Consider the following 22,988-nt stretch of genomic DNA (forward strand, 5'->3'; position numbering starts at 1 on the left):
TTGTGCGCGAGTGTCCACGGCAGCTCCCGTCACAGTAGCTGGCGGTGGAAACAACCCAGGTGTTCACCGACAGGTGACTACAACTCGGTCCGTCCACACGGCTCCGTGGCCCCGGGAGGGCATGAAGCATTGACACCTGCTGCAACACGGGGGAGCCCGAACACACGGTGCTCCGTGAGAACCAGGCAGGAAAGGACCGTGCTGGGTGAGTCCGCTGGCGTGCAACGCCAGAGCTGGCAAGTCCGCAGACAGGAAGCAGGCAGTGGGTGCCCGGCGCCGGGGGACGGGTGGGGAGGGGCTGCAAACGGGGACAGGGTGAGGCACGCGTCTCTCGATAGCGACCCATGACGGCCATGCCGCCCTGTGAGCCGCTGAGAGCCACTGTGGCTCCCAAGAGGAAAGGGTGCAGGGACAGTAGGTAAGCTGCATCTCAGTGAAGCGGCCCTGGAAAGAGCCGGGCGCAGCACTGGGTCCTCTCCCACAGCTGCCTGCCCTGTGGACGTGCAGCCCTGCAACACGACTCGATGCCACCGTCCGTTTCTGCCCACAAAGGGGAGACAGCCTGCACTGCCTGAAAATGTTAAGGTTTAAGCCGTCCGGAATCCGAGAAGCTTCCGCTAACGTGTACTGCAAGTGTTCTCAATAAAGTTCTCTCTTCTTCCTTACTGCCTAGTAATTCAGGTTTTCTTTTCTTTTCCACAGTGGGAAACTAATCATCGGGGATGTCTTTTGATATGTTTTTAAATCAAAAATAAAGGGAAAAAGACTTCAGTAAAAACTATAGCTGAATTTACTAGGTCATGCTCCGGCACTTCATAAAGCCACGGAGGCTGGTTTTGTCCCTGTGACGACTCTCTATGGGGCGCCCAGGGACCTGCGGGTTGGCAGTACAGCCAGCACCCGGGCGGGGCCAGGGGGCATCCCTCACCCACCGCCTCCCCAGGCACCCCCAGCTCTCTGCGGCACGAAGGAAGGGCGCGAGGGCAGAGGGGCGCGGACCGACTGCCATCTCACCGGGGCGCTGGCACCGGGGCAGGCTGCTCAGAGCCCCGGGAAATAGGCACGTCCCAGCTACTCCTGTGCCACTTCCCCACCAGTGACTTCCTGTCTATGATAGAGCGCCTCCTGAGCCGGGGCACGGCGGCCGCACAGAAGTGCCTCGTCTCCGGCCAGGTGAGGCGTCTGTCTGAACGTCTCCTGCATCAATGGTTATCACGGAGACCTGCGTGCCGAGCGCCCTTCTGGGGCGTCACCGAGGCCTGTCTGAAGAGGATGTTGGCACTTAGCCTCGCAGCTGGGGGGACTCCAGGGACAGTGGAAGGGGGGAGGAGGAAGGAAGAGTCACCTGCGCCAACCCCGCTCCCCACTGAGTGCCCACCAGCCTTCTGGTCAAAGGTGTCTGAGCCTCTGAGCCCACCTTGCCCGCTGGCACATCCTGCAGGCCCCAGAAGGCCCGCTGCAGCCTGCATCAACCAGCAGGCCCTCAGGGAACGGCTGTGGGCCCGCAAGACAGGGGTCCCGAGGAAGTGGGGGCACCGGCCATCAGAGGAGGACCCGCCTAGGCTCCTCAACACCAGGCGCTGAGGCCGACACGGCACCACGAGGCCTGGAGAGCCCAGAAAAGGCTCCTGCGTCCCAGGACAATCCACGCGCCCCACGGGCACCTGCTGGAGCCTTTGCCTTCAACGCCCAGTTCAGTGTCGTCAGAAAAGGTGAGCTGCTCTGAGTTCATCTGATTTGTGCCATTGTCCAGTGGGTGGGCATCTCATCCGGGAACAAGGGTTTTAAAGGCCAAAGGAACAGAGAACAGAAGTGGACGAAAACCTCCAGACTGTAATTCTAAGCCTTTATAACTGGGTGGAATCGATCTAAAACTTCTCACAAGAAATCAGCCGTAGGGAGTCCTGGAGAGTCCGGTCATTAGAAAGGGCGCCGTCCCCGTCTGTCCAGGGGGCTGGTCCCGAGGACAGTGGACATCGGACACGAGGTCTCTGAAGCGGGAGCGGACCCTTCACGCAGAGCCCCTGCTCCGCCACTCCTCCCTCTGCCTGGACCCCACTGCTGCACTCACCCACCTCCTGCCGCCCGAGCTCCGGGAGACGGTGGGCCATACCCTGGTCTGGACAGGGCCCCACACGACGCGGGCCGCCTGCACGGGCTGCGCCCCTACGTGGAGGGAGCCTCGGACCCATGCCGGGCCGCACCCTCCCAGACACATGTGGGTCCCCCGCCCCCAGAAGACTCGGGCTCTTCCAGGGAGGCCACAACAAACTCCCACAGCCAACCAGACAGGAGGTGGGCCCCACCCCCTGCTCAGAACATTCAGTCTTCAGCAGACAGGACAGTTTTCTTTGCCGACTCAACAATGTAAACCGCCCAGAAATGAAGAAAATCAGAGCAGCCACGGTTCCAGGTCGCTAGTTTCACCCTTCGCAGAGTCAACAGCAGCGGTTCTTGTCCCTGAAGCCACAGCGCAGAACTCTGCCCAGGGCGGCTGCCGTACCTTCCCTGGGCGTGAAGAGTGGCTTGCAGGGCACGTCCCGCTGAGAAAGTCCAGTGAGGTCCCCCAGAAGTCCCATCACCCCACCCTGACAACAGTGGTAACCTCTGCACTGGGCAACATGTGTAAAAGTCAGCCCCTTAAAGACATGGAAAATCGGAAAGGCCGGGGTCTCCCAGACCAATTTCTGGAAGAGAGCTTTAAATAGGGGATGTGAGTGACGGAGTTGAAGCCACCACAGGCCTAGCTGGGAAACGCCCATTAACAGTTTTTCGAAAGCAGCGGCTGCGGTTGGGGGCGGGGGAGGGGGCATTGGATGAATGCGTCCAACGCGTCCAAGGAGGCGATGCAGAGAGCAGGGAGAGGCCGCCGCAGCGAGTGGGGCGGGGGGCTTGGACCAGGAGGGGAGCACTTGGCGTGGTGAGAGCGGTGGGACTCTGGGTACATCCTGAAGTCAACAGGATGCAACAAGACTCCCGGATGGAAGAGACGTGGGACGTGAGAGCCAGAAGGACAGACACTGTGTGGTGCTACTCACAAGGTCCTGGGGGAGTCAGGGTCGCAGAGACAGAAAGTAGGGGTGCGGGCCAGGGATGGGGGAGGGGAGGGGTGGCCGTGTTTCATGGGGGCAGAGCCTCAGTTCGGGAAGACGAGAAAGTTCTGGAGACGGACGGTGGGGATGGCGGCACAACAGTGAGAGCGTACTTAATGCCCCTGAACTGGACACTGAAAAACGGCTAAAGTGGTTGATTTTATTACGTTATGCATATGTTACCAGAATAAAATTAACAAGAATAAAGAGAAGGAATTTTGCCTGAGCAATGATGTTGCCGTTGTTTCTCTGCGGAAGGTGGTGGATGGAACGCTCGCGGAGATGGAGACCTGGATTTCGGGCAGCTAAGTCTGAGGTCACGGTGAGGCACCCAGGCGTCTGCCGAGGGGCGAGGCTACAGGTGTGGCGCATGCGGAAAGTCTGCGGGAGCCACAGACGTCGGGCGTGTGGCAGTGGCACCGAGAGCCAAGATGCCAATGCGAGCGCGGGGCGGCGCGGGGGGAGAAGAGGGCTCCTCACGTGGATGGAGCAGGCGCCATGGAGCGCGCACCCCTCGGGGAGGGGTGGAGGGCAGCCTGTGGCCGACAGTGGGCGAGGCCCTTGGTCCACGGCCGGCGAGGAGCTGATGGGGAGCGAGGGTGGGGTGTGGAAGCAGATGGTCCCCGTCGAGCCCTCAGGTGAGGCTGCAGCCCAAGGGCTGAACCAGACGGCGCGGCGAGGCCCCACCCAGACCCCCACGCCCGGCTCTTTGAAGCCCCAGAATTTTGCAGTAATTTGTTACACAGCAAGAGGTGACTAACATATAGGGCTTGTCCAGCAGAAACGAAGACCTGCAAATCCCAAGACCTTGCAATTCCACCCCAGGCCTACACCCCAGAGAAGCCGTGTCCACGTATGAGGGCGTCACCCGTAACTGCCAACAACTCAGAGGACCTAATGGATGAACTATGTTCCTGCGCCAATAAAAAGTAACAATCCAGAGCTATAACAACAGCATGGAGGACGCTTACAATAAACGTTAGTCAGAAAAGCAAAATACAGGGGCTTCCCTGGGGGTGCAGTGGTTAGGAATCCTCCTGCCAACGCAGAGGACATGGGTTCAATCCCTGGTCCGGGAAGATCCCACATGCCGCGGAGCAACTAAGCCCATGCGCCACAACTACTGAGCCTGCGCTCTAGAGCCCGCGAGCCACAACTACTGAGTCCGTGCACCTAGAGCCCGTGTTCTGCAACAAGAGAAGCCACCGCAGTGAGAAGCCTGCGCACTTCAACGAAGACCCAACGCAGCCTAAATAAATGAAAAAATTTATTGAAAAAAAAAAAGCAAAATACAGGAAAGCGGGGATGGTGGTGGTGGTGGGATGAACTGGGAGGTTGGGATGGACACGTATACACTAATATGTATAAAACAGACAACTAATAAGAACCTGTGGTATAAACAAATGATAATAAAATAAAATTCTTTTAAAAAGCAGCAAAATACAAAAGTAGAATGCAATTCCAACCATGTAAAGTTCAACTACAAGCAAAACCAAACTATTATTTAGGGATGCATCACAGGAAATATTGATACAAGTCTAAAGAAAAGCAGAGGGATGAAAGAGGCGCTGAGTTTTGTTTCTCGACCCAGCTGTGGTTTCCTTTAAGCTGTATGTACCTCCTATTTGCTTACTTTACAATAAGAAAGGAAGGAAAGAAATCCACCATACAAAGTATGCCTGTCTGCGGCCATAAATGAAATTCTTCCACTTAAATCACAGCTGCTCAGTTTAAAACTCCAGGCTCAAATCAGAATTTAATACCGAAAGTCACTACCATTTCCCAGGTAAAGTGGTCACCTTCACTAACCCACACTCCCTGCACCTGTTTCTGAAAGTCAGGTCAAGTAAAGGCTGGAAATTAGATACGACGCTGGTAACACCAGGCCCAGAATTAGAAACTTCAATGAGAAAAGGACAGCGATTCTTTTTTGCCTCAAAATACAGCCTGAAGGAAAGAATTTCCCCTCAATGGGTAAGCCTGAGAAGAAAGAGCTGCACGTGAACAGAGGAGCGACAGGGCGGGAAGATGCACTGGGGTGCGGCGGCGGCGGGGGGGTGGGGGTGGGGCAGAGCCCGCCACGCTGACTTAACCCAAGCCCCACCCAAGTCCCGGGGGCCCCCCAGGGCTCCAGCCAGGGGAGAACGCGGGGCAGCAAGACACACAGAAAGTGGCACGTGGATGAGTGTCTTTCTTACAAACTACAGGGAAACGCAGTTTACACGCACGGGAATCTTGGAACCTCCCCGCCAGTTACAAATTCCCACTCCCTCTTCAGACACGCGGGGCACCTGGGCGACCAGAGAGAAGAGGACGAGAGTGCCAGCAGCCCGGCTGCTCAGAAAACCCGCCTCCACCCCGGGGACCCCGATGGTTGGCAGGGCCCTGGTACCGGCTACGCAGCCCAGGCTCCAGGGCCAGGAGCCCTGCTCAGCCAGATGGGGCGGAACGCACGCCCATGCCCGGGGAACACAGACCCTGCCAGGGCCGGAGCCCAGCCCACACTCGCCAGTGTGCCTGCACACACATGTGCACACACAGACACGGACACACACACATCTCCTCGTGACAAAGACCCGCAAGCACACACTCACGCAGACGTGCACACGCGCACACACTCCCCGCGCGCTGTCCGCATCTTGGCTGACGGGGTCCCTGAGCCTGCCCTGGGGGACCCTCCGCGCCACCAGGAGGCACATTTCGAAACCCCGCTCTGGTCCCCCGGGCGTGGTGCTCCATTAACCTCTCCCGAACAGAGCCCATTGCGGAGGGTCCCGAGCCGACCGCACAGCAGACGCTCAGGGCGAGGCCAGCGGCCGGCCTGGCCGGAGGGCTCAGGGTGCAGCTTTCTTTCAGGTGAAAGAAAAGCAAGAGCAGCTCGTGTGGAAAAGCACCGCCTGCCCCACACGGACCAACAGGACTCACCGTGCTTACCTAAGCAGGAGGAGACCCCAGCCTCCAGGGTCGTCAACAGGCACCAGGGTGACACGGCAGCAGACAAGGCGTGGTCACCTGGAGGCTCCGTGCCCCAAAGGTCACTGTCACACAAGTCACCCTTCATTTGTCCGTTGGTTTCCAGAGTTCAGCTGTATCGTCAGGCATTTACTGATGAGACTCTTGACCAAGTCTGACTTCCTGGTATGAAGTCCAGGACGCACACTTTCATTCATTACTTACGTTAAAAAATAAACTGCCCTCCCCTGCCCTCCCTTGCGTGAACTCCTGGCACCGACACAGGCTGTGACTCCTCTGCAGCACAGAGCGGGGGAGGGGGCCAGGGGCTCCTGGGGGGTCTGACCCCGCAGCCAGAACTCAGTGTAAACAGAGGACTAATTCATAAAACTGCTAAATCCCAACAAATGTAGAAATTTGCTCGAATCAGTTTCTATGCCCCCTACACAAACACTAATTCCACCCTCCAGAAAGGACATACGTTAACACACGTCTCCTGTTCTCATCACCACAGAGCACACACAGCTGCCACATACAAGCGTGTCCTCGAGGCACCGTGTCAGCTATTTAGCACGTTACCTTGTGGCAGCCTAGGCGACCCCGTGTGACCAGGTCGTACTGTCTCCACTTGACGGTGTCAGAGAGAAGCGTGGTGCCCAAGGTCACGACCACCCGGCGCCCTGCGTAAGCCTCTGTCCACCTGAGCCAAGCGGTACCAAGTCCTACCCCACAGCCCTGCTCTGAACTTGGAAGTGGGGTGGCGAGCCCTGGCCGGCGACCAAGGTGGGCACTTTCCCCGGCACCCCCCACCTTTCCAGTAACGGGTGCCTGTTCTGACTGGGCTCCTGGCTGCCCAGCTGCAGGTCACGGGCCCAGGCTGCCCGCAGCTTCCTGGTCGGCTCCTGAAGATGAGGCCACTGACCCTCGCTGTCTGCCCCCGCCCGGCACTAACGGCACACGTGGGGTGGGCTCCCACCGACCGTACACCGGGGCAGCAGCCCAGGGGCGGCAGGACGGCGAGGCCAGAGGAGCCGGGTCCCTGGACGACCCCAGGAATCAGCCGCCCCAGCCCGGGCCGCTTGCCTCCGCACTGTGAAATTTCCATCCTATGTAAGGCACTGGACTTTGGGGTCTCCGTGTCACGGCAGTTGGCCTGGGCCCTGACACGTGTCTGTCCGTAAGCCTCCGTCTGTGTCCAGTGTTTGGCCCTTCCTGCATGCTGAGCCCTGTGCTGGCACCCGCCCCATTCCTGGTCATGGTACCACACTATATATACACACCCCAGACCCAGGTCCCTCAGTCACACACTTCAGCCCCTGCCCCGTGCCACGTGGGGCCTGGTTCCAGCCGTCCCGCACCTCCAGGCCAGGCAGGCTGCTGCGTGGAGGCGCCTGGCTTTGGTGGCCACCGTGCTAAGCCCTCAAGAACGGGCAGGGCTCTGTCAGGCCAGCAGAGGCTCAGGACGTAAAGACAGCATCGTCGGACCACACCTGGCGTCGGTGGTGAGCAAGGACCTCAACCGCCACTTTCCTTTGCCTTTTAAGACATCCCCTCCGAGCACACACTCAGAGCTGATCCACACCTAGAGGCCGGGGCCCCCGGTACATGCAGGTGTGTCCTGACGCCCACACCTCCACAGCCGCGCTCAGGTGCGCATCTGGGCAAACGTCCGTCAGTGTATGTTCCCGGGGTCAGCCCAGCTTAGACCAGCCGTCCTCGGCCAGCAGAAGCCCCCCAGGGGCCGTACGTTTACACCAGACGCCACTTCTGCCCCTCACAGCGGGAGACATGAGCGCTGTGCCTGGGAAAACCATCTTCAAAGCAGCAACTGTTTTCCCAGCTGTGGACACTCCATCCTGGGAAAGCTTTTCATTCCACTGCAAAAATACTTTTGAAAAGACTGAACAAATACTCGGCTTCATCTGTCCATTCTGGTATTTTAGACCCAAAACTGGAGAACCTTCTCGAGTACGTGGTCTGATGAACCAGTGACTAACATTCCTTATAATCATGAGTGAACCTTCTAACGAAATAAGCTTCCTGAACTAAATGTGGTGTCAACTCACTTAACCGAGAACGATAAACCAAGTGGTTTCCTGTGAACAGCGGGAAGTGGAGGTGATCTCAGCAGAGACAGGACCCCAGGCCAGGGGGTCACAGTGACGTGAAAGTTCAGGGAGTGACTGCGGCCCCCTCCCAACGCCAGGACACAGCAGACCCCCCAGCAGACCCCCCGAGAGACCAGGCTCCGGGCAGCCCTGCCATCACCGCGTGAGGGCCCTCCTCGCACAGAAGGGGGTGGTCCCGGCCCCGGCCTCCCTCGGGGACGAGGGGGGGGGCAACCCTGGGCTTCCAGGGATGCAGCAGAAGGATGGGGCTGCCTGACCCCAGGTCAGAGTGTGGTTCCGACCCCAAAATGGCCAAAGGACTACAAACCAGTGAGAGTTTAATCGTTACTCACGTCACAGACCGTCTGGGCTAAAGAGAGGTGAGGAGACCTGAAAGCCAGGCAGGGAGGAGGGCCCAGGCTCAGTCAACGTGCCGACACCGCTCTGCGCTCCTCCACGTTCTCTGTGTTTTCCACAGTGGGTGTGTTCTGCTTGTATAAGGTGGGGGACGACTTTGTTTTTTAAAATTAAATTAAGGATGATGTTGGAAATGACACTATAAACCGAGCCTGCACGAAGAGGCCCCTGTGCCAGATACGCCTTCACAGAGGGACCAGAGCGGGAAAGAGTGGGGCTTTCAGGGCGGAACTGGGGGGCAGGAGGGGGGAGCTTCCCTTTTTCAACTTTCCTTCATGATTTCGACGCTGTTTATTCAGGAAGTAGGCACAGCGGCGCAGGGCACGCAGCATGAAGGCCTCACTGGGATGAGGAGCTTTCATTCCCACGATCTTAGACGTCGGGTAGAGGCCCGCGGGGACGTTGCGGGACCTCCCGGACTCCAGGGCGCGTGTGGGCACCAGCGGGAGATCCGGACCAGCCAGAACGAGGACCTGCCTCCGCGTCCCAGGTCTGCGCTGGGGGAGGGGACAGCAGAGGCCACCTGTCCTGGCTGCCCGTGGCCGGAGGGGAAGGCAGAAGGGCCGGCGGAGGCTGGAGGCCTCCACGCAGGCTCTCAGGCTGGGCTCTGCTCACGTCGGAGGGAGCACGGGCCAGGGTGCGTGCAGGGAGAAGCGTCGGGAGGAGCGCGGTCCGAGGGCAAGGGCTTGGGGTAAGCGGTCAGATCCAGGACGTCCTTTACCGTAGAGAAGACAGTGCAAAAGCGGCCAGAGAAGACGCTACCGGGGTCAGGGACCCCGAGACCGAGCTGCTCGCTCAGACACGCGCCCCGTGAGCACCTCCAGGCAGCCCCCCACGCTGGTCTTCGGGCAGCTGGACCAAGTGAGAGACCAGTGGAGAGGAGCCAGACCACAGTGCACCCCGGCGGCAGAGGGAGGTCGCGGGCGGGGACGACGAACAGGCTACGTTCTGAGGGGGGGCTGGGAGGGGGGGTCCTCCAGGTCTCACAGAAAACGCAGCAGCTGGCGCTCCTGGGAGCCCCCCACCTTCCTACACTGACCGGGGAACCAAAGGGCTGGCACAGGCACCAACCTGGCGGCCGGCAGCAGGGCCCTGCAGCCTGGGAGCGGCCAAGGGGCTGTCTGTCTAGGGCAAAAGCCATAAAAATAACTTGGCTGGAAAAATATCTGAACCATTAGGACAGAGCCCTCAGCACAAGGGTTTTCTCAAATCTATACAGCAAAGGTGAACTTTGTAACAGAACTGGTAAAAACACACAGGCAGCTCACAAGAGAAAAACAAGTGACGGTTCACGGTAGCAATCAAAGAAACTGAAATCACAACAACCATGAGTGACCTTTTCCTCTCTGTCACACCAGGAAACATGGAAGACGTTATGACACCCAGGTCTGGTGCGGGCGCCCTCACACACGGAAAAGACACTGTGTCCACTGTAGGACTCCGAGGACACACCCCAAAGTATAAACTGCAGCGTTCTCTCGGGGTGGCAGGATTCATCTGTCTGGTTTCTTCTGTATGCTTCTATTTCTTTTTTTTTTTTTTTTCCATTTGGCCATGTATATATAACTCAGGAAAAATAATAAACATTCCTTTTTTAAAAGTACGTTTTGCTGAGCTATTTTCTGCTGACCACGAGGAAGCAAAGCTCACAAACATGGCCCTGGCTGACCAGGCGGCAATTAAAGCATTAGAAACCGACGTGTGGACAGCTGGACTTGGGGGCGGGGAGGGGACAAGGGCGACGGGTCTCCACGGCAGCGGGACGCTGAGCAGTTTCCAACTCTTCCCTAACGGTTCAGAGTCAACAAACGAGCCGAGAAAACCCATTTTAGAGACAGAGGTACACAAGCTCGCGGCCAGCCTACTAACAGACCACGGGCCCTGGGGCCGCAGCCCCGAGGAGCTCCTGGAAAAGGGGACAAGGACGTCACACAGCAGGGATGACAAGGGCCACATCGAACACGAACACAGCAGCACGGTGCCGCCAGCAGGCTGGGAAGGCTCTACCGTACGGCCCACCCAGCAGCAGCCAGAATTGATAAGGCCGACAGCACACATATCACCAAACTCTGGAAAAACGAGAGTTTAATTCTGCCCCTGCCAGTTCCCAGGACAACTCCAGCCGTCCTCATCAACGCGAGCGCCGCGATCAGAAAGACTGAAATATTAAAGCAGCGAGACGCCGAACACGAGTGGAGATGCAGAGAGGCCGGATCCCTCGCGCGACGGGGGCATGCAAGGGGGCGGCCGCCCCCAGGTGGGTAGCTGCCGAGCACCGACACGAGCACGGACCACACGCCCAGCCGTTATGCTCCCGGGCGGTTCCCGGAGAGGAGCACATGTTCACGGACGTTCACAGCACTTTGGCGGTAAAGCCAAGACTGGAGACCACCCGAGTGTCCTTCACTGAATCGCGAAGGGCTGCAGAGCAGTGGCCCAGAAGCCAGTGGTGACAGCAGCTCTGGGTCATGACACCTACGGTAAAACGGCAGAAACGCATGCGCGCCGGCAAAACTAATGGCATGCGAGAGCTCTGCGGGCGGCATCGATGTCCCTCCTGGCTGCAACACCACAGTCCGTTACCACTGGGGCAAACCGGGCACAGGGCACACGGGCCTCCCTATAGTTTCTGCAACTTCCTACGTAACCTACAGTTATTTCAAAAATAAATTCTCTTTAACAAAAGCGAGAGCCCCAGGCCCTCAACACGAACACTGAGCCCCTCGGCCACCCGTCCAGGACCCTCCAGGCAGGCCTGGGGCCCAGCCCGGCGTTCAGAACGCGGTTCCTGTCACAGCGAGAAGAGTCCGCACCAACACCGCCCGACGCCGCGATGGAGCGCCACGCTCCAGGGCACGCGCGGTGGAGCAAGACCTGGAAGGACCGCAGCAGCCCCTGCCCACCGGGCGGTCTCACCTGAGCGCTCCCCGATGCCGCGCTTCTCCTGTCATCAGTCCCGTGTGGGGCGGTGCCCGTGGCAACCTTCCAATGGCGGCCAAGAGCCCAGAGGCCCCCGACCTTCCCAGGGAGGCGGCAGGTCGGTGAAGCCACGGGCCCAGGGAAGGGCTTCCTGCCGTCGGAGACCAGGAGAGCCTGGAATTCGGGGCAGAAAGATCTAGTGCCTGAGCGACCTCGGCCGGGGAGGGGCTGCCCTGCAGCCGGGGAGCAACTCAGACTCGGGGTGCCCGGGAGGGGGTGTCCTCCCGGCTGTGGGGGGTACTCCGGCCAGGCCAGGGCCCCTCCACCGCCAATCTGGGGGTGTCAACGTCGTCCCCACACCTGGCACTGCCAGCCTGTCCCTGGGGGCTCCTGCCCCGGAGGCAGCGCTTGGCTGCGACAGAGACCCCGGGCTGCCGAGCCCCAGATGCCCCCCAGGAGGGGCTCTCAAGATCCTGAGTTGACTTAGACTAACTCTGCCGAGGGGGGAGAGGGGACGGCGACCAAAACCATCGACCGAAGTACAGAACCAACCATTTCTGGAAAGCGAAGAGCCGGCCGGAGGGGAGGCTCCTGGCGCCTAGGAACCACGGGTTGCAGCGCCACTCGCGCCTGAGCGATTCGCAGGGCCGGGAGTTTGCCCGTGGGCTCAGGTGGCCTCCAGCAGCGGCGGCGAGGGGCCGAAGCGCAGCTCAGGGCCCCCGGGTGGAGGGTCAGAGGGCGGGACTGATCCGGGAGGGCCCCTGGAGCCACCTCATGCCTCCCGACCGGCTGCAAGCACCCAGCCCCCAGCGACGCCTTCTGGCCAAGGGACCGGGGCTCCTGTGTCGTCCCTGTGTCACTGTGCGCACGTGTAAGACGTGTGTCTCACACTGGGCTGCGGTCAACGTGTCAGAGTGAATGATCTGGCCGAATCACGTTAAAGTCTCTGGTTTCTTGAGAAATGCTCACCTTTTGAGATAAAAAAGATTCAAAAAGATGTGTCTGAGTTTATAAGCCGTAACTGGTTCTTTGGGGAGAGGCTTTTATTGAGGGGAGGGGTTGTGTGTTTCCCATCGCGTTTGTAGTCTGAATCTTACCCCGTGTTCTCCAGGCGTGTGTGGGGACAGAAAAGCCTGCACCATCCTCGCGGACACTAAGGGCTACCGGTGGCCAGGCTCAGCTTCCCAAAGCCACCCACACGCTGTCTGCTACTTAGTGCAAATCAGAGGAAATCGGTGAAAAACATCAACTACTTCCAAGGTCAGAAGCCACTCACCATCAGATTTTCTATGTTGCATGAGATTTTTCCACCCAAACAGGAACCGATGTGGTTGTGAACCTGACACTAAGCGACGTGGTAAGTTAACCACAGCTCCATCTAAAAACGAGTAGAATTTGACATACCTGCTATTTTTTGGCTACAAGTATAGGCTGAAAAAGCCAAATGACTATAACTAGGAGGACACCTTGAAGCTCCCTAACCTCTACCCCACGCCCCACCTCGCCTTATTCACCTGCCTTTAGAAAACTCTCAGCAGGTTATCAGAATTCGTTGAAAAAAAGATGTAATAATTAACACTCCCATAACCTATTACGTGTTAAAACATATAAATTAACGCAACATTAAATAAAATCTGTTTTTAGCAGCACAAAATCCCGATTTTTAATATGTATTTGCTGAACATGTGTCCCAATTTGATCTCAGGGAGCTGCTGCTAAGTTTTATCGGTTATAGAAAAGTTAGGTTAAGGGTCAACATGGAGAAGGTGAGAAAACAGGGAGAAGAAGAAAAATCAGAAGGTTGGCCAGGCCAAGAAGATCAATTTCAGAAAGGAACTCGGGCAGAGAGAATGTGCCCGGCAGGCAGAGGAGCACAGCACGTGGCCGAGTCAGGACTGATGGGAAGAAGCGGGAGGGCTACCGAGAACCCCAGGACATCTTCCACCCTGGACCACAACAGGCCTGCAGTCCTGCACAGACCCGCCTTCACCACAACGGTGCATTTTAATGGTACGTTACACAGAAAACAGACAAACGAAGTCTCCACCAGGTGGGCTACAGGGACACTGTCCAGGTCACGTGCTCACTGAGACACAAGTTAGATCTCTCCAGAGAAAACCGTAAAACTTTCCTGAATGACATAAAAAAACCACCTCAATCAACCATGAAAGATTTCTCAGGAAATCTGAAAGTGGATTGCAAAATTCAAACCAAAAAGAAAACATGACAAAGGCCCAGAACCCTGTCCCAAAAAACAATAAGTACTTAGTGTACTAGATATTAAAACATATTTTTAAGAACTAAAGTATTAAACAGTGTGGCAAGGAGCAAGTTAAATTATGGTACAACAAGATAACAGAATAGTATACAACTTTTTTAAAGGATAGGCTATTCCAACAAGAATTCTAAGACAATTCAATAAGAAGAGTATTTTCAACAAATGGTGTTGGGACAACCGGACACCCACACGCAAAAGAATGAAGCTGGACCCTTACTTCACACCATACACAAAAGTTAACTCAAAATGGATCAAAGACTAAAATGTAAGAGCTAAAACTATAAAACACAGAAGAAGATAGATCTTCTCCTATAAATCTCCATGATCCTGGATTTGGCAATGGTTTCTTAGATATGTATGACACCAAAAGCATGCGCAACAAAAGAAAAAACAGATTAATTAGACTCATCGAAATTTAAAATGTCTGTGTTTCAAAGGACAACATCAAGAAAGTAAAAAGATGGGAATTCCCTCGGTGGTCCAATGGTTAGGACTTGGCGATTTCACTGCCCAGGGCCTGGGTTCGATCCCTGGTGGGGGAACTAAGATCCCACAAGATGTGCAGCCAAAAAAAACAAACAAACAAAAAACAACAACAAAAAAACAAAACAGAGAGAGAGAAAGTAAAAAGGCAATGGACAGAAGAAAATGTCTGCAACCCACATATCTGATAAAAGAATTGTACTTAGAAATCATAAAGAACTCTTACAACTCAATAAATGAGACAATTTTTAAAATGGAGAAATGTCTATTCAAACACTTTGCCCCAAGAAAATATACAAATGGCCAATCAGCACATGAAAAGATGCCCAACATTATTGACCACTGAGGAAATGCAAGTCAAAACCACAAGAAGACACCACTTCACACCCAGCAGGATGGTGAGAATCAGACAGAGAATAGTGTTGGCGAGGACGTGGAGAAAGTGGAATTCTTACACGAGGCTGGCAGTGGAACGAGATGTACAACAGGGCAGATGCTGCAGAAAAGTCTGGTGGTTAGGAGTTAAGTACAGAACTACCATATGGTCCAGCAATTTCACTCCTGGGTCTATAGCCCAGGAATTGAAAACAGGTATGTAAACAACAATGGGCACACGAATGTCCCCAGAAGCACCGTTCACAGCAGCCACAGGTGGACACAGCCTGACCAGTAACTAAACAGAATGCAGCGTATTCACATAAAGGAACGTTATCCAGCCACGAAAATTCAGGAGTGAAGCACTGACACACACGACCACATGGATGAACCTCGAAAACCTGATGCTAAGTGAGGGAACTCAGACACGATGTGTGACACAGGTCACATACTGTATGCTCCATGTACAGGAAATCCCCAGAAGAGGTAACCCAGGGAGACAGAACGTGGGGGAACCGGGGCTGGGGCAGGGTCGGGAGGGAGCGCCCCGCAAGTTCAGGGTCTCCCTCCAGGTGAGGACGATGCCGTGCGGCTAGACAGAGAGGGACGGTCACACAACACGTTCGTGTGCAGAAGTGTTGCTGCAAAGTGGTTAGTTTTATATCCGGCCCGTCAGCTCCCATCACAATCCTGGACGTTTAATTCAGTCCCCAGACCCTCCTGAGCTCTGCCTATGTTAGCGTTGCTGTGTCCGTCTCTGTGCACCAACAATCCCCATTTCAATTCTTAAATATATGAACTGAATCTCCTGGCAACCAGCACTTTAAAAAACAGAACTACCCTGAAAAGGACACGTGACTGTCTGCTTTAGAAAAAGCCTCCACATGGTCAGTTTGGATAAACAGATTAGTAGAACATAGAACATGATAGAACATGTTCTATCAAAAGGACAGAAAAAAAATGTCAGATCCCTGCCTCACATAACACAAATTTCAATTCATCTAAAAAACTACAAGAAGTGGAGAAAAATATAAGAAAATGTTTGTAACTGTGGAAGAGAGAACTTTTTAAGGGAACAAAAAAAGAACAAAAACAGACACCACAAAGCAAAACTGACAGACACTCGCCTGCACACGACCGAAAGCCCCACGGAAACATCAAATTCAGGAGACAAAAGACACATGGGGAGAAAGTCCATGTACTAGACACACAAAAAGTCCTTTTTTACAAAAGGCAATCAATTCAACAGAAAAATAGGCGAAAGATGTGGTGAGGAAATTCATAGAAGACAAATGCTTAATAACTAACTGAAAAATGTCCATCTCACTAGGGATCAGGAAAATAGAAATTAAAAACAGATTCTACTCTTCACCCACCAGATTGGTAAGAATAAAAGATGGATAGTACCCAGTGCAAGCTGTAATGCCAGGACATGAATTCTGGGGCCCTGAGGCATCATGTATCAGATTTCAAATGCTGCGTCTCCAAGAGAAGCATCACACAGGCACACAGACCTAAATGGGCCTCTCTCCAAGAAGACACACAGATGGCCGACAGGCACATGAAAAGATGCTCAACACCGCTATTATTAGAGAAATGCAAATCAAAACCACAACGAGGTACCACCTCACACCGGTCAGAATGCCCATCATTAAAAAGTCTACAAACAATAAATGCTGGAGAGGGTGTGGAGAACAGGGAACCCTCCTACACTGTTGGTGGGAATGTAAATTGGTGCAGCCACTATGGAAAACAGTATGGAGGTTCCTCAAAAAACTAAAAATAGAGTTGCCCTATGATCCAGCAATCCCAGTCCTGGGCATATATCTGGAAAAACACTAATTCGAAAAGATACATGCACCCCTATGTTCACAGCAGCACTATTCACAATAGCCAAGACACGGAAACAACCTAAATATCCATCGACAGATGAATGGATAAAGATTTAGTACATATATACAGTGGAATACTACTCAGCCATAAAAAGGAATGAAATGATGCCATCTGCAGCAACATGAAGACCTAGAGATTATCATACAAAGCAAAGTAAGCCAGACAGAGAAAGACAAATACCATATGATATCACTTATATGTGGAATCTGAAATACGACACAAATGTACTTATCTACAAAACAGAAACAGACTCACAGACATAGAGACAGACTTGTGGTTGCCAAGGGGGAGGGGAGATGGGGGAGGGGTGGACAGGGAGTTTGGGATTAGCAGATGTAAACTATTATATAGAGAATGGATAAACAACAAGGTCCTACTGTAGAGCACAGGGAACTATATTCCATATCCTGGGATAAACCAGCATGGAAAAGTATATGAAAAAGAATGCATATGTATAACTGAATCACTTTGCTATACAGCAGAAACTAATACAACATCGTAAATCAACTATACCTCTATAAATTGAAAAATAAATAAAAACGTACAGTCTACTCTCTGTCAGTTATACCTCAATAAAGCTGTTCTGAAAAACCACACACACAGTAAGACACGACGACACCCACGAGAGAGGCCGACAACAGCAAGTGGAGGCAAACGCGCGGAGCACCGAGAGCCTCCACGTGGCTGGCGGGGCGCACGGTAGCGCAGCCTCCTCAGAGGACAGCTTAGCAGTTCTGTAAGGTGAACACACACTTCCGTACGATCCTTCCCAGTCCTAGGAATCTACCCAAGAAAAACGACAGCAGAGGCCCTTGTACACAGCACACTGAAAACAGCCCCAAACCGGCAACAACCCAAATGTCTAGACCCAGGTGAGGGAGAGTACAGTGTGACGGGTCCAGAGGAAAGGGGGACACGGGGGGGCGGGGGGCGGGGGTCGCAGGCTGGCCCCCCGGGCAGGGCCGGGGCCTCGGCGCATCACAGAGCCTCTCCGGTCTCAGGGGCCCACTCTCGGAACCCCTCTTAGCCCCGCAAGCCCCCGGTTTACAGCTCCCAGGGGCTGACCACCGAGCACTCAGTGCTCACAAAGTAGGAAACGAGAACAGTGGAACCAGGGAATTTCTGCTAAGAAAAACAAGTCGGGCTCCCAGGGAGCTGTCTGTAAAGATCAGCAACCCCTCACCCCGGCTAGTTTAACGACCAGAAGTCTGCTGCCAGACCAGAAACATTTCTTGAGGCAAAATACCATTGGTATGAAGTCATTTTGCTGAGCAAATTCTCAAGGCCATGAAGTTCACAACCTCGTCTGATGGTTCTGAAGCACTTGTGGGCTTAATGCCCATGTAATTCCTCTGATTTTTCCAGGTTGAAAAGGCAGGAGAAAAGATGCCCCATGTTCAGCTTTGCTTCCTTTCCACACGAAGGACACGGCGTGGCCTCCTACAGCCCAGCTGCCCCCGTCACGTGTCAGCAGGGCCCACGAGGACACGACAGACGCACATGGCTGCGCTGGGCCCTCGGGAGCCCAGGGCTTGGGGGTGGCGCACACCGTGTTCCAAAGGCACAAAGTGGCGCCCATCCCTCCAAAAGTACGTGTCACTCCCCACTCCAGATGGTCACTCCAACCAACGGAGGGCCATCTGGTCAACACGTGCGAGCTCTTCCTCCCTGGACGTCAGCGTTTACAGCCAAGGGCGAGCCGGACGCACTCCCCACACGGTCTGGGCCAGGCGGCCAGGGAGTGTGGTGACACCTCAGCCCGTGTCCTTGTACGACCAGAGTCAGGAAACCCAAGAAGGGCCTCTCCTCCCCACCAGCTGCCCAGGGACCATGCCCGTGACCCGGCCTCTCCAGCCAACTCCCCTGTGAAGCAGCAGTGCACGCACACCTCCGCCCCTGGCATCTCAGGGCTGCCAGAACCCAAGGTCAAAGTGCTTCTGTGAACGGAAACGTGCTTTGCAGACATAAGAGGTTCTTCTTAGCGAGACCCAGAGCCAAGAGCTGAGCTAACCAGCCCTTGGCTCCCCCCACTCCCCCCTCCCGCTCACCCATCTCCCCCAGATCCCCCCACTGCCCCCCAGATCCCCTCACTCCCCCCACACCCCCACAGCTCCCCCCACTCCCCCCCCCAGCTCCCCCCACACACCCCCAGCTCTCCCCACTCCCCCCCAGCTCCCCCCACACCCCTCACTCCCCCCCCAGCTCCACCCACTCCGCCCCCCCCATCTGTAGACAGCCTGAGTGTATTTACAGCAGCAGGAGGCAGCCAGCTCGGCCTAGGTGCCCCGTCCAAGGCGGCAGTCACTGGCTCCAAGGGTGACAGCTGCTCTGGTGCGTCTCCCCAGCCCCCAGGTCCGGCTCAGCGTCGGGGCGGTACCTCCCCAGGGAGGGCGGGGTGGGGGGCTGAGGCCTGCAGACCCCTCACCCCCACACGGCCGTGCTCGCTAGACCAGTCCTCCCGAGCCTGTCAAGCCGGAGCCTCCTCCGGAAGGGGTCCGGGGATGTGAAGACAGAACCGGGCCCCATCTGCCCGGCCCTAAGCCCAGCTCACGGGGAGGGTTAAGAAGCTACCAGACGGGCAGACATGGGCCAACTCCGAGACCCCTGTGCTCGAACACCACCCTCGGAAGAGGAAAGGCCCTCGAACCCCCCACCTCGCGAGCCCCCCAGCAGGACGGGGAAGAGGGCAGGCGCAGGGCAGGGCCTCCGGGAAGCAGCAGCCGGCAGCACAGAACCAGCGCCGTGAGGACTCGTCCCCGCCTCGGGGGCACCACAGGCCACCCCCTCCTCCACTATCGCAGCCCACGCGCCCCTCGGGTCAACGGCAGGAGCAAGAAGTGGATGGGGGGGCTCGGCCGCACAGATGTCACACGCTGTGGACAAGAGCACCAGGGCAGCGGGGACGGGACGGGACAGGAGAGGGGTGGGGCCCCCCCGCCGAGCGCCCCCCCCGTGGGGCTCCCAGTGCGTGAAGCACCCCCCCTCGGGGCTCCTTCAGCCCTCCTGGCGCGGGCTCAGGGCCTGGGCTGTGGGAAGTGACTGCGCAGGGACCCGAGGGTCCCTGGACGGGCATTTCCGGGAGGACAGCGCCATGGCCCAAGAGGGGACAGAGGCTCCTTGGGGCTCCTTGCGGGGGCTGGCGCAGGAGCTGGGGCGGGGACGGTGCAGTACTTTTCCACGGGCTCCCAGCAACGGGAACGCGCTCTCCAGGCCCTGGCCACCCACCCTCTGCAGACGGAAGGGTCCCTCCTCTAACAAGGCCTAACACAGCAGCTCCCCAGGTTCCCACGAGAGCGGAGAGCGAGCGGGTGAGAGCATTCTGATGAGCAGAGACCAGGATGTGGTCTCGAGGAAGCACAGTCTCCATTTCCTCGGGACACCAGCCCCGAGCCCAGCCCCGACCGCGCAGGGACCCACCCTAGACCCCCCAGCGCCCCTGGGGACCAAGGCGAAGCTGCAGAGCACAGACCCCATGGGGACCATGTGCACAAGTTACTAACCAACCAACCAACCAAAAACCGAGGCACCAAGAGAGACCGGAAGGAAACATACCCAAATTCTTCTTCCTGCTTTTGTTTTGCAAATTTCTTTGAATCAACATGTACTTAAATAACAAAAAAACAATCACTTTTTTAAAAACTGCCTAAATTTAAGAATCATTACCCATCTCAGGCAGAACCTTTACGCTGGGCCAATATCTATCATGAACCCACACAGTTTTGGGGGTCCTGCCAGTGACCAGCGGCCAGCAAGCAGAGACCACTCAGAAAGCTAGAGATTTATAACAAAATTACAAGTCACCAGGACTTGTCACTTGGAGTTCGTTTTAAAGAAATTGGAGGAGTCTAGAAAAAGTAGGCAACTGTCCAGGAAAGGCCCAAGAAATTCACATGTAAAGGAGCTTCTGCAGGGATTGGGGGCCAGACCACCGAATGGGAACTGGAAGAGCTCTAAAAAACCAGTTTCCCTCTAGGGTCTAGAAACCAAAAAGGCCTGACAAAACTGGGCTCCAGTGGCAGAGAAGGCGAGGACGACGAGAAGGGGCCCAGGGGACACAGGACTGGCTACGAGCCCGGGTGAGAGCAGGACGTGGGGGCCAGCTATGCGGCCTGGCTGGCTGACCTGGGTCCTGTAAGCGCGGGCCTTCTGCACAGGGAGAGGCGCCCTGGCTCGGGTGGCAACAGACCTGCGGTTCTCGGCCAGAGAGAAGGCAGAGAAAGGGGCACCCAGGACAGGTATGGTCCTGAGTGCCGGCCTGGTTTCCTCCCCAACACCCAGAGGTGGCAGCTGGGAGACGACCCCCGGACCCAGTGGAGCTGCTCTCTCGGCACAGGCCCTGCACCTGCCCACCCACCACGGAGGAGGAGTGCCGTCACGCGTCCCCCTGGCACAGAACTGCCCAGCCAGCCGGTGTCCTGGGGGTCGGACCAGCAGTCCTGTACGGAGCCCGCAGCAAGGTGGCCTGGGATCCACCCCAGGGCCCGGCTGGGCCTGCAGTCGAGGAGGCGCTGGCCGACGGGTAGGCGCTCCTGCCCCAGCCCCTCCGCTATATGAAGGGGGTACATGCGCCCCGAGTCTCAGCAGTGTGCACGGCCCAGGCTTGAAACAAAGGCAGAGCTGGAAGCACGGGGGCGTAAGAGTGACCAAACCGGGACTTCCCTGATGGCGCAGTGGTTAAGAATCCACCTGCCAATGCAGGGGACACGGGTTCAAGCCCTGGTCCGGGAAGATCCCACATGCCGCGGAGCAACTAAGCCTGTGCGCCACAGCTACTGAGCCTGCGCTCTAGAGCCTGCGAGCCACAACTACTGAAGCCCGCAGGCCTAGAGCCCGTGCTCCACAGCAAGAGCAGCCACCGACCGCAATGAGGAGCCCACGCACTGCAACAAAGAGGAGCCCCCGCTCGCCGCAACTAGAGAAAGCCGCGCGCAGCAACCAAGACCCAACGCAGCCAAAAAAAAAAAAAAGAGTGATGAAACCCACCAGCCACGCACCACCCATCCTGTCGGGGGATTTCCATCGCTTCCTTTCAGAAAGACCCGAACGAGGACCTGATCTAGTCGCCGATTAACGGTAGATACTCACAGGTAAGTCTGACAACTGCCCAAGTCACTCGACACGCTATGCGGGCGGCTCCGACGACACTTCCCTCCCCGTGGACCAAGGACGAGCACAGGGTCACCAGGCGCTCACGTGGGACGCGGGCTCGAGGCCACACCAGGTCAGCCTCACGCACGGTCGGCACCTTCACCCACCACTCAGGGCCCAGAAAAGCCGCCCCTCATGACATGAGTCACCCATCAACTTTTACTTCATGTTGAATAACTTGTCAAGATTTGTAACATCTTATGCTGTTTTGATCAACTACACACTAGGAATTGCAGAGTCAGCTCAATATAGAAGAAAAATATTAACACTCAGAACCTGAGTGGTAACAGCAAACAAATTTAAACGTAGACACATGTTTCTGTGGCGGATCTTGAACACTTTTAGATGCAATCTCGTAAATACAGACCCCAGGCCACGGCCCACGCAGTGCCATGTGAAGGGCCCTCCCTTGTCTGACGGGCTCAAAGGCCCAGCTGCGGCCAGGCCAAATGAGGCCTCCACCGGGCCACCATGCCATTGAAACCCTGTCACACTGGGGACCCCAACAGCAACCTGAGGTCTGGTGGCTGAAGAACGGCAGTCGTGCAGTTCCAACCTACAGTTTACTGCAAGTCTTATTTGCCCTACAACTGCCTCTAAAAGGCACTGGGCATGCCCATGGGGGCCTATCCACCCCCTGACGCCTGCCATGTGACCACCGAGTCCCCCTCCAGGTCCGGAAACAAGGTGAGGCCAGCGCGCCCGCGTCACCTACCTCGGCTGGGGCCCCCTCAGTGCCCGGCGGGGCCGCAGGTGCCAGAGGCATCTCTCTTGCTGCCGCCTTCTTCAGTTTTTTGTTCTTTTTCTCTGTCACTTGGCTATCTTTTCTCTTCTGTTTTGCCATCCTACAACAGAGAAAGTAAACTATAAAGACACAGGAAATAAAAATTCTCAATTAACGGAGAGGGGAGGGCGTTATAAAAGATACAAAGCTATTTCAGAAAGTGTGGGAAACATACAGTCACTGTTACAAATTCAAACTCCCTTGTTTCATCACCTGTGGACAACTTACCATTGGTGGTGGATTTCCTGTCTTTTTTCTGAGTGTTTTATTTAACATAGCTGCCATCACACACGGATTATATACTCTGTTTCTAACTCAACATGAACATAACCTTTTAAGAGTAAAAGAAGGGACTTCCCTGGCGGTCCAGTGGTTGGGACTCCGCACTTCCACTGCAGGGGGTACGGGTTTGATCCCTGGTCGGGGAACTAAGACCCCGCCTGCCACACAGTGCAGGCCCCCTCACCAAAAAAAAGAGGAAAAGAAATAGCATATTTAGTGACAGTATCCAAATTTTCCAAAAGTGAAAACTGCGAACA

At 55.9% G+C, this 22,988-nt stretch overlaps 1 protein-coding gene across 1 annotated transcript in view; it reads right to left on the reverse strand.

Moving 5' to 3' along the window:
* Positions 1-22,988, reverse strand: part of LOC309654043 (uncharacterized protein) — a 64,773-nt gene that overhangs the window by 32,364 nt on the left and 9,421 nt on the right. Inside the window, exon 4 of the mRNA XM_082478702.1 lies at positions 22,381-22,510. Coding sequence (XP_082334828.1) covers positions 22,381-22,510 — 130 coding nt within the window. The remainder of the gene's footprint in view (positions 1-22,380; positions 22,511-22,988) is intronic.

Source organism: Balaenoptera physalus (genome assembly GCF_965194825.1).
Source record: "Balaenoptera physalus genome assembly, contig: HAP1_SCAFFOLD_1780, whole genome shotgun sequence".
NCBI classification, from domain to species: domain Eukaryota; kingdom Metazoa; phylum Chordata; class Mammalia; order Artiodactyla; family Balaenopteridae; genus Balaenoptera; species Balaenoptera physalus.